The 12,294-nt window shown below is 38.9% G+C and overlaps 1 protein-coding gene across 1 annotated transcript; it reads right to left on the bottom strand.

The window, feature by feature from the left end:
- Positions 1–470: 470 nt before the first annotated feature.
- On the bottom strand, positions 471–9,757 carry LOC117561611. Its single transcript, XM_034239136.1, has 6 exons — positions 9,544–9,757; positions 8,028–8,058; positions 7,009–7,155; positions 6,092–6,193; positions 5,279–5,548; positions 471–494 (listed from the first exon to the last, which is right to left on the bottom strand). Exons 1-6 carry the CDS (start codon positions 9,600–9,602, stop codon positions 471–473), a joined length of 633 nt encoding a protein of 210 aa, XP_034095027.1. The 5' UTR covers positions 9,603–9,757.
- Positions 9,758–12,294: the final 2,537 nt, after the last annotated feature.

Below are 12,294 nucleotides of genomic sequence, written 5' to 3'. Positions count from 1 at the left end.
AATCAGAAACGTTGCTGTCAGAAACAATGCCCGACAGTTTTGGACGTAATATGGTCGGTGTTTACATTAGCATCGCTAACACTCAGAGCTAACCTGTACTGGAGAGCATGTGTGTGAAGAAGCAGGAAGTAAAAAGGAACTCCCCTTGTGGTATAACCGGCAAGAGAGAAAGCCTTTGAGCTCCAAACTGTTTCAGAGAGAATCCTTGATAATCCATGATATGGCGTTTCATCACGGCAGTATTTAGTTTAGACAGTAGCTGCCGGGTCCCGCATGAGCTCAGCCCCCTCCTTTTTCATTTTTTAAAGCTTTTTACCCCGGAATCAGCACTTTTGAAACAGGAAGTGAAATAGAGGTATATGAGGCATGGCTAGAATGGGTGATCTGTTATTTTGAGGAAAACACTTCATAGACATGTTTTTTATATATTTTTATATATCTGAGACCTATGCTATTTCCTAAACATAGCATCATAGGTCCACTTTAATGACAATCTAAGGAAATCGAATTCATTACAGATATTAAAATCCTTCACAGCAAAATCTAAGTGCTGTGTGGATGCAAACCATAGCTGTGAAAAATGTTTTTTTATTGATGTGTTTTTCATTATATGTGTATTATAGTTTTATGAGAGTGAAAGTAGTATATTTCTATTCCACTGTATATGCATATATGTATATATGTTTCTTAACTGTATTGTGTTTCACTATGAGATGATTCTAATGTACAGAATGACCTCAAACAGAAAAAAACTGCATCAATTAAGTGAGAAAACAATTAAAGAACAAATGCCTCCATTGGACTCCTTTGTTTACTTCCAGAACATAGTGACAGCACTACGTAACACTCACACTTCTATATGCTAGTGATCTGACACATTGTACGTGATAGGCCAAGGGGTGGGACATCTCTAAGCGGTTGTCAGCAGGAGAGGACTCTTTAAAGTAGAGACACTACATACTGATATACACCTGAACATCAGCAGGAGAGGACTCTTTAAAGTAGAGACACTACATACTGATATACACCTGAACATCAGCAGGAGAGGAATCTTTAAAGTAGAGACACTACATACTGATATACACCTGAACATCAGCAGGAGAGGACTCTTTAAAGTAGAGACACTACATCAGTGATCACCAACTGGCGGCCCGCGGGCCACGTCCGGCCCGCCAGACATTCTCATCCGGCCCGCACGATGGGGGTGACTGTGGCGTTGGCGGAGTGGTTACTGCATTCGCCTCCCACCCATTTTATTTTTTTACAACGTCTCGTGAGTAAGGTGCAGTACCGGAGTCCAACAGAGAGGCAGCAGCTGCGGGTCAGTAGACTGCGTACTGCGAAACCTTCCCTGCCTTGAACAAGAAGTGATCCTTCGTTGTGAAGAGTCTGGTTAATGCGGTCCGCACCACAGCAGTAGCCCCGATGCGACAGAGTCCAACAGAGAGGCAGGCAGTGGCGGCTGGTGGAACATATTTTTGGTGGGGCTTTTGATACAGTGAGTAAACACATTTTTTTTGGGAGAAATTACCCCTTAAATGAGGACTTCTGGTAATGTAATGGCGCGTTTCCAGTGCAGCGCGTAGCTCGCTTTAATGCTGCGTTCACACCGGACGCGATGCGAATATTCGCTTCGCTCTAAACGCTCCTATCTCATCGCTCTAGTCGCTCGAGTTTCACCGCGGCTGCCAGCTGTATTTACTCGCATCATTCAAACAAGACGCGCTGGCTCGGGAGCTACAACTACAACAAAATGAACATATTTTACCGTGATTAAATTGTAATACACGTTTCTAAATGATGCCGACGTAACAACATACTGATACCGGTTAGTAAAAACCATGAATTAATGCTTTGACAAGTCTGCAGACCATAGACTGTATATATAAATGGACGTAGGGTCCGTGACGTCACCCATAGGATTCTGCAGAGTTGCCGTGAAGCCCTTAGTAGGCGGAGTCGGCCACTAACGGCTCGACAGTGACGCCAGAGTTCAACTCCCGCCTTCTCCAGCCTGCTCCAAATAAGGGCAAAGAGGCGGAGCCGAGGCGGGACCTGCTGCCACCGAGCTGGAAATTCCAGAGCTAGCCGAAGCTACCAAGCTAAGCTAACATGCTCCCCATCTGCACACTGCCGTCGCATTTTACGTTTCTAAGGTAAGCGGACATGAAACTATTCAGCAAAACTATAAATAATAATCTAAGTTATTGAGCTTTTAGCATAATACTTCAGAATCTTAAAACCCCTTAACGTTTGTATGCAATTGTGCTAAATTCAACACTGGAATCAAGCAAATATTAATATGTTTGCATGACATTAGTTAATTATATTTTTATATCACTTAACTATACGTTTAATACATTTAAGTCAAGCTAAGGTACATGTGATGGTAGCTAGTTAGCGCTCTTACCTGTGAGGCCTCCTCCAAACAGCATAATAACCAGACTGTATCATTAAAACTAAGTACCAGTTATAGATCCTTGACTTTAGACAAACAATTCAAAAGACAAAATGTATTTAAAGACCAATCTTTATTTGAATGTGCCTCTTAACCTGAGATATTAGTTATACAGTAATAGTATTGACAATCTAAAAAAACTGAGCAACTCAACAGTCAACTTTATATTTCTTATTGTCTAAAGCATTTATTATTTTAATTTTCCCCCTCTCATATTCAGTGTGGACGGATTGAGACAGCATGGTGTCCAGAGAGCTGCAGAGACTTCAGGGAGAAACCTCCGTGTGATGGTCCTGTCTGTTGGTTTGGAGAGGACTGAGGGTCTTTCCTCTGCGAGGAGGACCAGGGCTGATGAAGGAGCCCATGCTGGGCAAAGCTGATACCAACTGCACAGGCCTAGTCTGTCACTTTATTTGATTAAATGTGTTTACTTATACATTTAATAGGTTTACACCTTCTGTCCATATGTGCTTTTGGTTCACATTTCAATAAATTGTATTTGTATTTGCACTCCTTTTGTCCATTATTCTTACTGAAAATGTTAGATTACACATTCACATCTGACTGAAGATTGGCCCCATTTATTTGTGACGTTGCAAAACAAGGTACATGTTGTGAAGCTCATAAAGTGAGGCAAATAGAAATAATCAGCTGATGGAGTGTAGATGTGGAAATAGCTGCATTCGATCAGCTGACTGTTTTTACAATAAAAGTAGTTCCTTAGTGAATGTCCTGTACTGGTCTTAAAATCTCATAACATCAGCTTTTAATGTTCCTCTTGGATGTTCTTCTTGACCATCAGAGAAGGAGAAAATGTCCTGTCTTTCAGGCATGTCCTTTCCTAACAAAAATGACAGGAAACATAAAACATATTATTGCAGAACAAGTGTGTTATTTATGAAAGCGGTGTGTTTGTGTGTTTAGGGGCTGTAGATATAATTATTTTGTAATTGCAATGTTTTTTTTTTTATTTCAACAATGAGCTACAAAGACAATCAGATTATGAATGAACAGTATGCACAGTATGTTCATCAACATTGAAATATATGTTATTATCAAAATAATATTGAACTGTTATCAAAACGTAGTGTAACTGTAGAAGCTTGCTCTGTTGTCTCACTGAAATAATAACTTTTACCACGTTTTTTACAGACAATATTGAGAGATAAATAGTAGCAGTTCTCACTATGTGTTAAATATCTTTGCCTTCAATACATTAAATTAGAAAGCTGACAAAGTCATATTGCTTGTTATCATCTAAATGTAACTTTTTGCATGGAAAAAACCCTCAACTTAACTGATGTGTACAGAAGGTGATCTAGTATTTAGTATTGTTTAATGGAATGTATATCAGTGTATTCAAGTCAATACTTCATTCATTTAAACCAATATCTTTCTTGATTCTTTGTACAGTATGAACAAAGAGTCTTTGTACCTGTGCTGAAGTTCACTGCTGTGAGGAGTCCAGTTCTGCCTCTCACTCTCTGGTCCAGCCTGTCTGCATCACCTGGACCCCTTAAACAAACTGATTCTCTTCTGTTGAACATGTTGGATTGTGTATTGTCCGAGTCAGGGGCCTTTTTATTTTACTGTAACTTTGGAAGTTGTGTTACCAATGCTTACTGTTTATTTGATACCCATTTGGTAATGCAATTAATAAAAACAACAAGGTTTGGGTTCGTTCTTCAGATGACTGTGACGTTAACGTGTAAGCTCAATAATGAACTCCAGCTCAACCAACCATATTGTAATATCTAAGTAATCATCTTGAAATATGACATTAATAATTGTAATATACACACATCTTATTGTGAGGTTGATTTCACATACACTACTTCGACATTAGCTTGTCTACATACTTGAGCATAGCCAATTTAAATTAACCTTAGATGCATACAGTTCTACCTATATAATACAATATCTCTAAGTTACAAGGATGTAACCTTATTTTATCAACCTCAAACAGAAGCCGTTTGTTCAACAGTATTATCCCACTTAACGCTTAACACTTGTCTATTTAGTTTTAATCTTTATATATACAGTCTATGATTTTAACTTGGAGGCTACGATTACAATCGTTAGCACCGATGTAGCTACCACTAGCTTACATGCTAACCCAAGCCTTACCATTCATTACGTAGCTGATTAAAATCATTAACACATAAATAAAGCACTAGAATTTCACTTACCGCAAAACCGCATTCGTGCACCGTCTGTTTTAACCGCAGAGCGAGTCACAATAGTCCGATATATAGGCATGAAGAACAAACAACCACGGCCGGCTACAAGTTGTGTTTCCTGGATGAGCTGAGCAGGCAGAGTCCCTGTAGCTTCACGGAGCAGCTAGCAGAGAGACAAGAAGCTAACAGCGGCAGGCACTTGACAGAGCCGTCACTCAATGTGACCACGCCCTAATTTATGCACAAACTTTAAGACCTAATATAAATAAAAGGGTCGCGTTAGAAAACAATTCACTCACAGATCCATAATCATGAAGGTGGAATCTAACTATATCGATAATAAAATGTATGGAGCCAGGGGTAGAAACATGTTTTTTTCTGCTGTAAAGTTGGGCATTTTAACATGGGGGTCTATGGAAATTGCTCCTTTCTGCAGCCATCGCCTATCGGCCAATATATGAACTGCAGTGTGTGGCACTTTCGTATTGGCTTCCCGGCTCTACCCCACAGTTTGCCGCTTGCTGCAGACAGACGGCAGGCGAAAAACCTTTTAGAATGCTTGTTTTCTGAATGGAGCTTGGCTAAGCTATCGTTATATATGTTCCGACCGTCCACACTCACAACAACGGCCTATACAGACATAAACAAACAGCTTTGAACAGTCCAGTTCCAGAAAGAGTTTGTGGAAGGCTTCGAACGTGTAGTTTAGCTGCTTGGGATAGGCAAGATTGACTGCATATGCAATCCCAATGAGCATGCAGCAAGCCCTTAGAATGGTCCCCTGAGAAGTCAGCACTCGGATGCCCTCTACAACAATGCCGATGTCATGGGAACCCTCTGAAGCATTTGTCTTGATGCTGTAGATCGCCATCCCTTGAACAGCAAGGTCCTGTGATGCGCTGTCTGCATCCTGAAATTACAAAAACATTGTATATGTCAGAATATTCCGCCAAAGGAGAAGGTGATAACAATTCATATATAATAATTTACCAAATTTCTTACAACTTACTGGATAAGAAAACTTGAAATGAATGCTCCCTAATTACATCAGTGTTTTAGAAAAATAGAACATAAGGCATTTTGCAATAGCATATTTTTATCCCAGCTAAGTTAAGAATTAGGTGATTATTTCACCAACAACTTACAACAATTTAATTACAACATAAATTATAGTCTGAATTGAGTGAAATGTTTTTAAATTTAAATAAATCCATAGGTATTTTAATGTATAAATAACGCTGTGTATTGATGAATATCTTATTTATGTTCTAGCAAAAGCTTGCCACCGGTCAACCAATCTTGATAATTCACTGTAAGACCATTTCTGAAGATGGCAGTCAATTACAGCAACTGGATCAATCCTGCTTGTATTTATCATTTTATTTTATGATTAGACCTTGCCAAGACATACCAGGAGAGAAGACAGAGAGAGAGATGAGGGAGATACACTTACATCATACTCTTTTAAGAGCTGATCAGTACGTTCCCCAAGGTAAATCATCAGACAGCAAATGACAACCTCTCTTGTGATGTTGATGTTGGGATTGCTTGGAGTCTGAAATAAAAAATAAACATGGTTTAATTTGAATGAAACACGTCCTATCACCCAGTGCTTTATTACAGAAAATGTTGCCTTATCTGCGAGTGTCTCAGTCTGTTACTTTAAAAATAAACATTACCTTATTTTATTGCTCATTACTTATACTATAAGAGTTTGATTTAAAAAATAAATAAACAGAAACCCATCAGTAAATGACAAATGTCAGTTAAGCTGTTGGCATACAATCTAACAAGTTTAAGTACACCAGACATATCTTTTCAATAATCATTCAGTGTTAAAAGCAACCCTAACCAACCAATGCTGTAAATAACATATATATATATTACAAATAGTTACAATGCTGTAATTTTGGTAATTAGAGACAATGTACACTCAGTGGCTACTGAAAATACATGCACCTGTTCAATATGATGAAATTCAATTGTTCTATAATGTGTAATTGTTTTGACACCCTCAGTGTTTAAGTATATTTTTTAACATTGAGGTCTATTCTATTGAAAATATTGTCCTGGACAAGCCTATTTTCAGAGGCATTTCAAATGTTCTGACGCCCGCTTGAATATAAATATGAAGTACTAAGAATGAGAAACACCCTTCAATATAATTGTGTCAAGTAGACTTTTAGCCTGACCTCGAGTAAAAATCTAATTGAATGCACACATTTCTGAAGATGTTAACTTAAAATTAACATTATAAACCTGAGTAAGTATTGATCTTAATAAAGCTGAAAACTATTTCACTTCTTTTGTGAGAATTACAGCCTTGCATTACCTCCTTTTGTCATGATAATAATATTCATTGAAGGGTACCTGGATAAGGACAGCTTTCAACTTCAGCCGCATGGTTCCTCCCTTGGAGTGGAACAGTTTCCGAAGGCCAGGAGTATATTCATCCAGTTTGGATATGAACTTCGATTCCAGGTGCACCATCGTGATTCTGTGAAACTCATCCTGGATCTGAAAGACAGATAATGAAACCAACATTTATTTTAATATTACAATTTAACCTATTATTCTTACAAGATTTTAAAAGCAGAAAGCACCTATGATCTTTTTGCTTGTCTTGCCATGTTTTATGATTTTCCCATTCTGGGTTTAATCATATGACTTCACAGCATGTGCATATAATGTTTTGGCTAGCAAATGTCATTGTTCAATGTTGGACTTTGCATATACACATCCAAGGATTATTTATGATTCCTTTATAAACTGTGTAACCATGTGATGTGACAAAAACATTATCATTCTGGAGCAGGTATAATAATATTAGGATGCACTTATAACTCACGCGAGACGTCTCAAGTAGAGAGGGCCATCTGCTTTGATCAGTTCCATACTGGGTGAGTGGTTGACAATTTCATTTCTTCTGTGTGGAAATGTTTTTGCCATTTTTTCTTTTATCAATGTCTTGTTGTCCCTTTTCATCACTTCAGAAAGCAACTCAATCCTTTCCTGTTCTTGACTGTCTTCATCTTCTCCTGCTGGGTAAGGAGGAAGATCATTTACCTCTGCTTTTCGAGGCTTTTTTACACCCATGGCAGACTTTTGCTGTGCAGGGCTCTTGAACACCGTAGCCTCGGAGTTTGGTGCGATAATTTGCCATCTTGAAAAATAATGTATAAGTAGTTCTATGTTTGCTGCTAAACTCAAATTAAGGTTTGCACAACAGGTTTTGAAAATCAATGATGATCAAAGCTCAAGTAAATGTGCTTTTTAACAAACAAAAGTTGATAGAAATACTGTAATAACCACATTTTGTATTGCAAAACAAACTGTGCAAAAACATTTACTTGAAATGTTGTATCATGGCATGCAAGTGTGAAACATACCTTTGATAATACTCCACGATTCTTCATGCACCTGAAACGAAATTCATATTACCTTTAATTCCATTGGACATTAAACATTAAAATCTTAGAAGTTGCTAAACAAACACTTGTATTACAACAAATGCATTTAATAATAGACGGACTTTTATTAATCCCTCATGGGGAAATTGTTTCTCTGCATTTGACCCATCCTAATTTTAGGAGCAGTGTGCTGCCATTTTGAACGGCGCCCGGGGAGCAGTGTAGGGAACGGTGCCTTGCTCAGGGACACCTCGGTAGCAGTTGGTCTTGCCGGGACTTGAACTGGTGACCTTCCAGTTGCCAGGCCAACTCCCTAAGGACTTCGCCACCACCGCCGCCCATTTCTCATGCACATTTGTTACACCGCGTGTTTCAAACATGTGATCTTTCTCGTTTAAAAGTTAAACAAGTGAGCATGAGGTTTCCCTAGCAAGTAATTACTGGTGATATAATAAATAAGTTGTTCAAGGATAATTGTTATCTTTTCTTTCTTAATATTAAAATGACCATTTTAATACCACTACATTTCCATACTACAAAAATCAATGCGAACCACAGAAAACCAATATCAGCCGTTAGCTGTTAGCACTCAGAGCCACAGCTCCTCATATCTGTTCAGAAACTAGACAAAAGTTAAACTAGTCCAAACCACAGACTGCCTGTGTCATGGCGAATACAGTCGCTGCTTTATTAATGTCTGTATAGGCCGTTGTTGTGAGTGTGGACGGTCGGAGCACACACAGCGTTAGCTTAGTTTCTCCATTAAGAAACACGCATTTTAAAAAGGTGTTTGGCCTGCCGTCTGTCTGCAGACTTGTCAAAGCATTAATTCATGGTTTTTTACTAACCGGTATCAGTATGTTGTTACTTCGGCATAATTTTGAAACGTGTATTACAATTAAATCACGGTAAAATATGTTCATTTTGTTGTAGTTGTAGCCCCCTTGCCAGCGATTCTCACACTAGTTTAGCATATTCCGCCTGTTTGCTGGCCCGCTTGTTGGCCCCGATAGAACCAAGATTTTGTAGGGCCAGAAAAAAGGAGAAAAAGTACCCCCGGGCCGGAACTAGGCATAGTGTTAACGCAACCAAAAACGGGCCCAGCACGACACGGCACGCTTAAACCGCGCAGGAGGAACTGCCATTTTAGTGACTGAATCCCTAATGCTAACGTTAGCTACATTTGAAAAGTTGGTTTAGCTTTAGCCTATATGCTACTTAGCAATGCACACGCAAATAGTGCCTCAGTGAATTTGGTATAACAGTCAACACACCTTTTTTCTCCTTGCAATGCTTTTAGTCGAGACAAAGACAACACAGACTGACTGAATCCCTAATGCTAACGTTAGCTACATTTGAAAAGTTAGTTTAGCCATGCACATCCAGTAAAGTTGGCATGTTTGGTAACATAGAGTAACACAAAACGATGTTCAACTGCAACAGCAACGTAATTTAAAAAATGTGTGTTAATTAACAACAATAAAGCAGGTCTTACCTTTGGTAAACTGGCAGTCTCGAAGTGAAGTGTGGCAGACGCACGATGAACATGACCATGTGCCGCAAAATGCCTGGGCGGAAGTGTAAAGGCAGTGGAACTGACAACCTCCCAATGAGTAAAATGTATCAATATTTTGCATTTTTGACGCTACTAAAAATATACCATTAATTTCTACTCAGTAATCCACAGCTGATTTTATTGAGGCAAAACTAAGTAAAATGCAATTAATAAATCATTCAAAATTGTTTGAATTTAGCTTAATGTGATTCCAAACTACACAAAGTCATTTATATTGTGTATAATTTACTTGGTATTATTTATTTAATATTAATTTACCCCAATCCCAGTTTTTACAGTGTACCTGAGTTTGACAGACTTCTCTTAGGACAGGCTGAAGATCCGGTGCTTCAGAAAAGTGCACTTGGAATCTGTCAAAGTTACTGATGTTCTCACTTCTATCAACATCTATAAACTCTTTGAAGTCTGTGTTGTATTTTAAAATCCTATCCAGGACAAATCCAAATTCACCTGTTACTTCCAGGAGATGGTTTGTGCTTTGGACACTGTAGATTTTTCTTTTAATTTCCTTTTTGCTAGGACTTTAACAGATTCCTGCAGCTCATTCCCGCTTCCTGTAATTATAAGAAAAAGACAAATTCATCCTGATGTTGACTAATCATATTATGCCAGATTAAATTAAATGCCATCATCTATCATCTTCTAGTAGTTAAACCCATGAATACACACCTTATAGAAATTATAAGCAGTATGGTAATTTTAAGTTAATTAACTTCACCCAGAAAGACAACTTCTAGAGAAGCACAGGGGATATTCTGCTCAGCCTCCAGTGGCGTTTTCTCCTGGAGGCTGGGTATTTCTTCATATTTTTTATTTGTATTAAAAAATATCTCTCCGCTGTTGTCAGTGAGTATTTTACAAAGACTGAAACAGCACCCCTCTAAATTAATGTGTGGTGAAACACAGTATTGCACGCTACACTCACTCTATACTACACCCGCAGTCCGCTGTGTCAGGGACATGTCAAGGAAAGCCCGCCGGCCTTCCCTCCCAACGATTGGATTGGTCGGAAGGAAAGCCCGCCGGCCCTTCCCTTCCGACCAATCAAATAATCGGAAGGGAAGGCCTAACGTGCCGTGCCGTGCGTGACGCTGCATCTCACATACACAAGTTGCCTTAGCGACAAGAGGCAGATATGAAATCTCCCTTCTACACAATATAATATTTGCAAGTATAGAGTAGTGGCTGATGTTTTAGTCAGAAACAAGTAAACTGTAGTGTACACGTACTACTAATAACTTTAGTGCGAGTAAGTTACGTATTTGCACTGTAAGAGACTGTATATCAACGCAGCCTCTGTCGGTCTTCTCACTCGCACTTTCCCGCCACATCTGGCCGAACAATTAAACCTATCCAAAGTAGCTAGATTGCATTAAACATATAGCTGCTAATGCTATCAATATAATGCCGATTGAAGAATGATGGTCACAGAAAAGAGTGTAACATTAAGTTAAGATCAAATAAATATAATAAAAAAGAAGAACGGCTTAAAGGAAAATAATTGTCATCCAGGCAGCTAAACTCAAACAATAGTTAGCTGTTCAACATTGGCAAAACATATTTGTTTAAGTTTAAAAATATGTATTTAGACCCCTAGCTTGCTCACATTATGACAATATATCTGCTCACTTTGTTAAAAACGTTTTGTTTCTGTAACTTACCTAGAGTTAGACTCTCCTCCGCTGACATCCATCCTCCACAGCAGCCAGAGGTGAAATGGCAGTTGGGACATTTGATGGACAGTTGAAAAATGATACATTTGAAATAACTGAACCGTGATTGGGCAGGACAGTGCCCAATGACAGTGCCCAATGTTAGCCCAGTGTTAGTCAAAACTAATGTGTTGACTATGTGCATTTTAATTTTTTCTACGAACACACCAAGCGGCAAACTCTGGGGAACAGCCGGGACGCCAATATGGAAGTGCCACACACTGCAGTTCATACATGGGCCGCTAAGGACTGGCTGCAGAAAGGAGCAATTTCCATAGACCCCCATGTTAAAATGCCCAACTTTACAGCAGTAAAAAACATGTTTCTACCCATGGATGCAATAAATATTATTATCGATATAGTTAGATTCCACCTTTTTGATTATGAATCTGTGAGTGAATTGTTTTCTAACACGACCCTTTTATTTATATTAGATCTTAAAGTTTTTGCATAAATTAGGGCGTGGTCACTTTGATGGACACGTACATGCCTCACTGTCAGCTAACAGCAACTTCTCCACTCTGCTAGGCTACAACCATAGGAGAAGTTAGTCATAGTACTGTACTTGACCCTTTAGCTTTTAACCGTGTTTGTGGTGATTGTGCCTTTTCGGGAATATTGTTACAAATACCAGACAATTAAAATGTCGTGCTGTGCACTTCAATGTACTAACAGAACTTCCAAGAAGTCTAAAATGATAATATTATACATGTTAACCCCGTTCGCAGGTGTTTGTGTGCTTGGTAGCTTAGCTTGTTACTTATTAGCCAGCTAAGGACGTAACCCTTTATGCATACATATACATTTTAGTTTATGATTCAGCCTTGGGTAAGACTTTTATAGTCTATGGCTATGACGCCCATAATGCTAAACTAGAGCAAATGTTAATAGGGGACCCAATTATCCCAGTGGTGGCCGCCGGAGCTAACGGAGCCGCAGGGGGCGAGCTCCAGCCGGC

This window comes from Gymnodraco acuticeps, unplaced genomic scaffold (genome assembly GCF_902827175.1).
Source record: "Gymnodraco acuticeps unplaced genomic scaffold, fGymAcu1.1, whole genome shotgun sequence".
NCBI classification, from domain to species: Eukaryota; Metazoa; Chordata; class Actinopteri; order Perciformes; family Bathydraconidae; genus Gymnodraco; species Gymnodraco acuticeps.
The sequence above is the reverse complement of the archived record's forward strand: the minus strand, read 5'-3'. Positions and strand labels throughout refer to the sequence as shown.

Coding starts and splice junctions, on each gene's coding strand:
- LOC117561611 (XM_034239136.1), bottom strand. CDS start 9,602: ATGGTCATGTTCATCGTGCGTCTGCCACACTTCACTTCGAGACTGCCA. Junction 7,156..8,027: donor ATCGTGGAGTATTATCAAAG/GTATGTTTCACA, acceptor TCTGTCTTTCAG/ATCCAGGATGAGTTTCACAG. Junction 5,549..6,091: donor AGCTCTTAAAAGAGTATGAT/GTAAGTGTATCT, acceptor TTGTAATTTCAG/GATGCAGACAGCGCATCACA.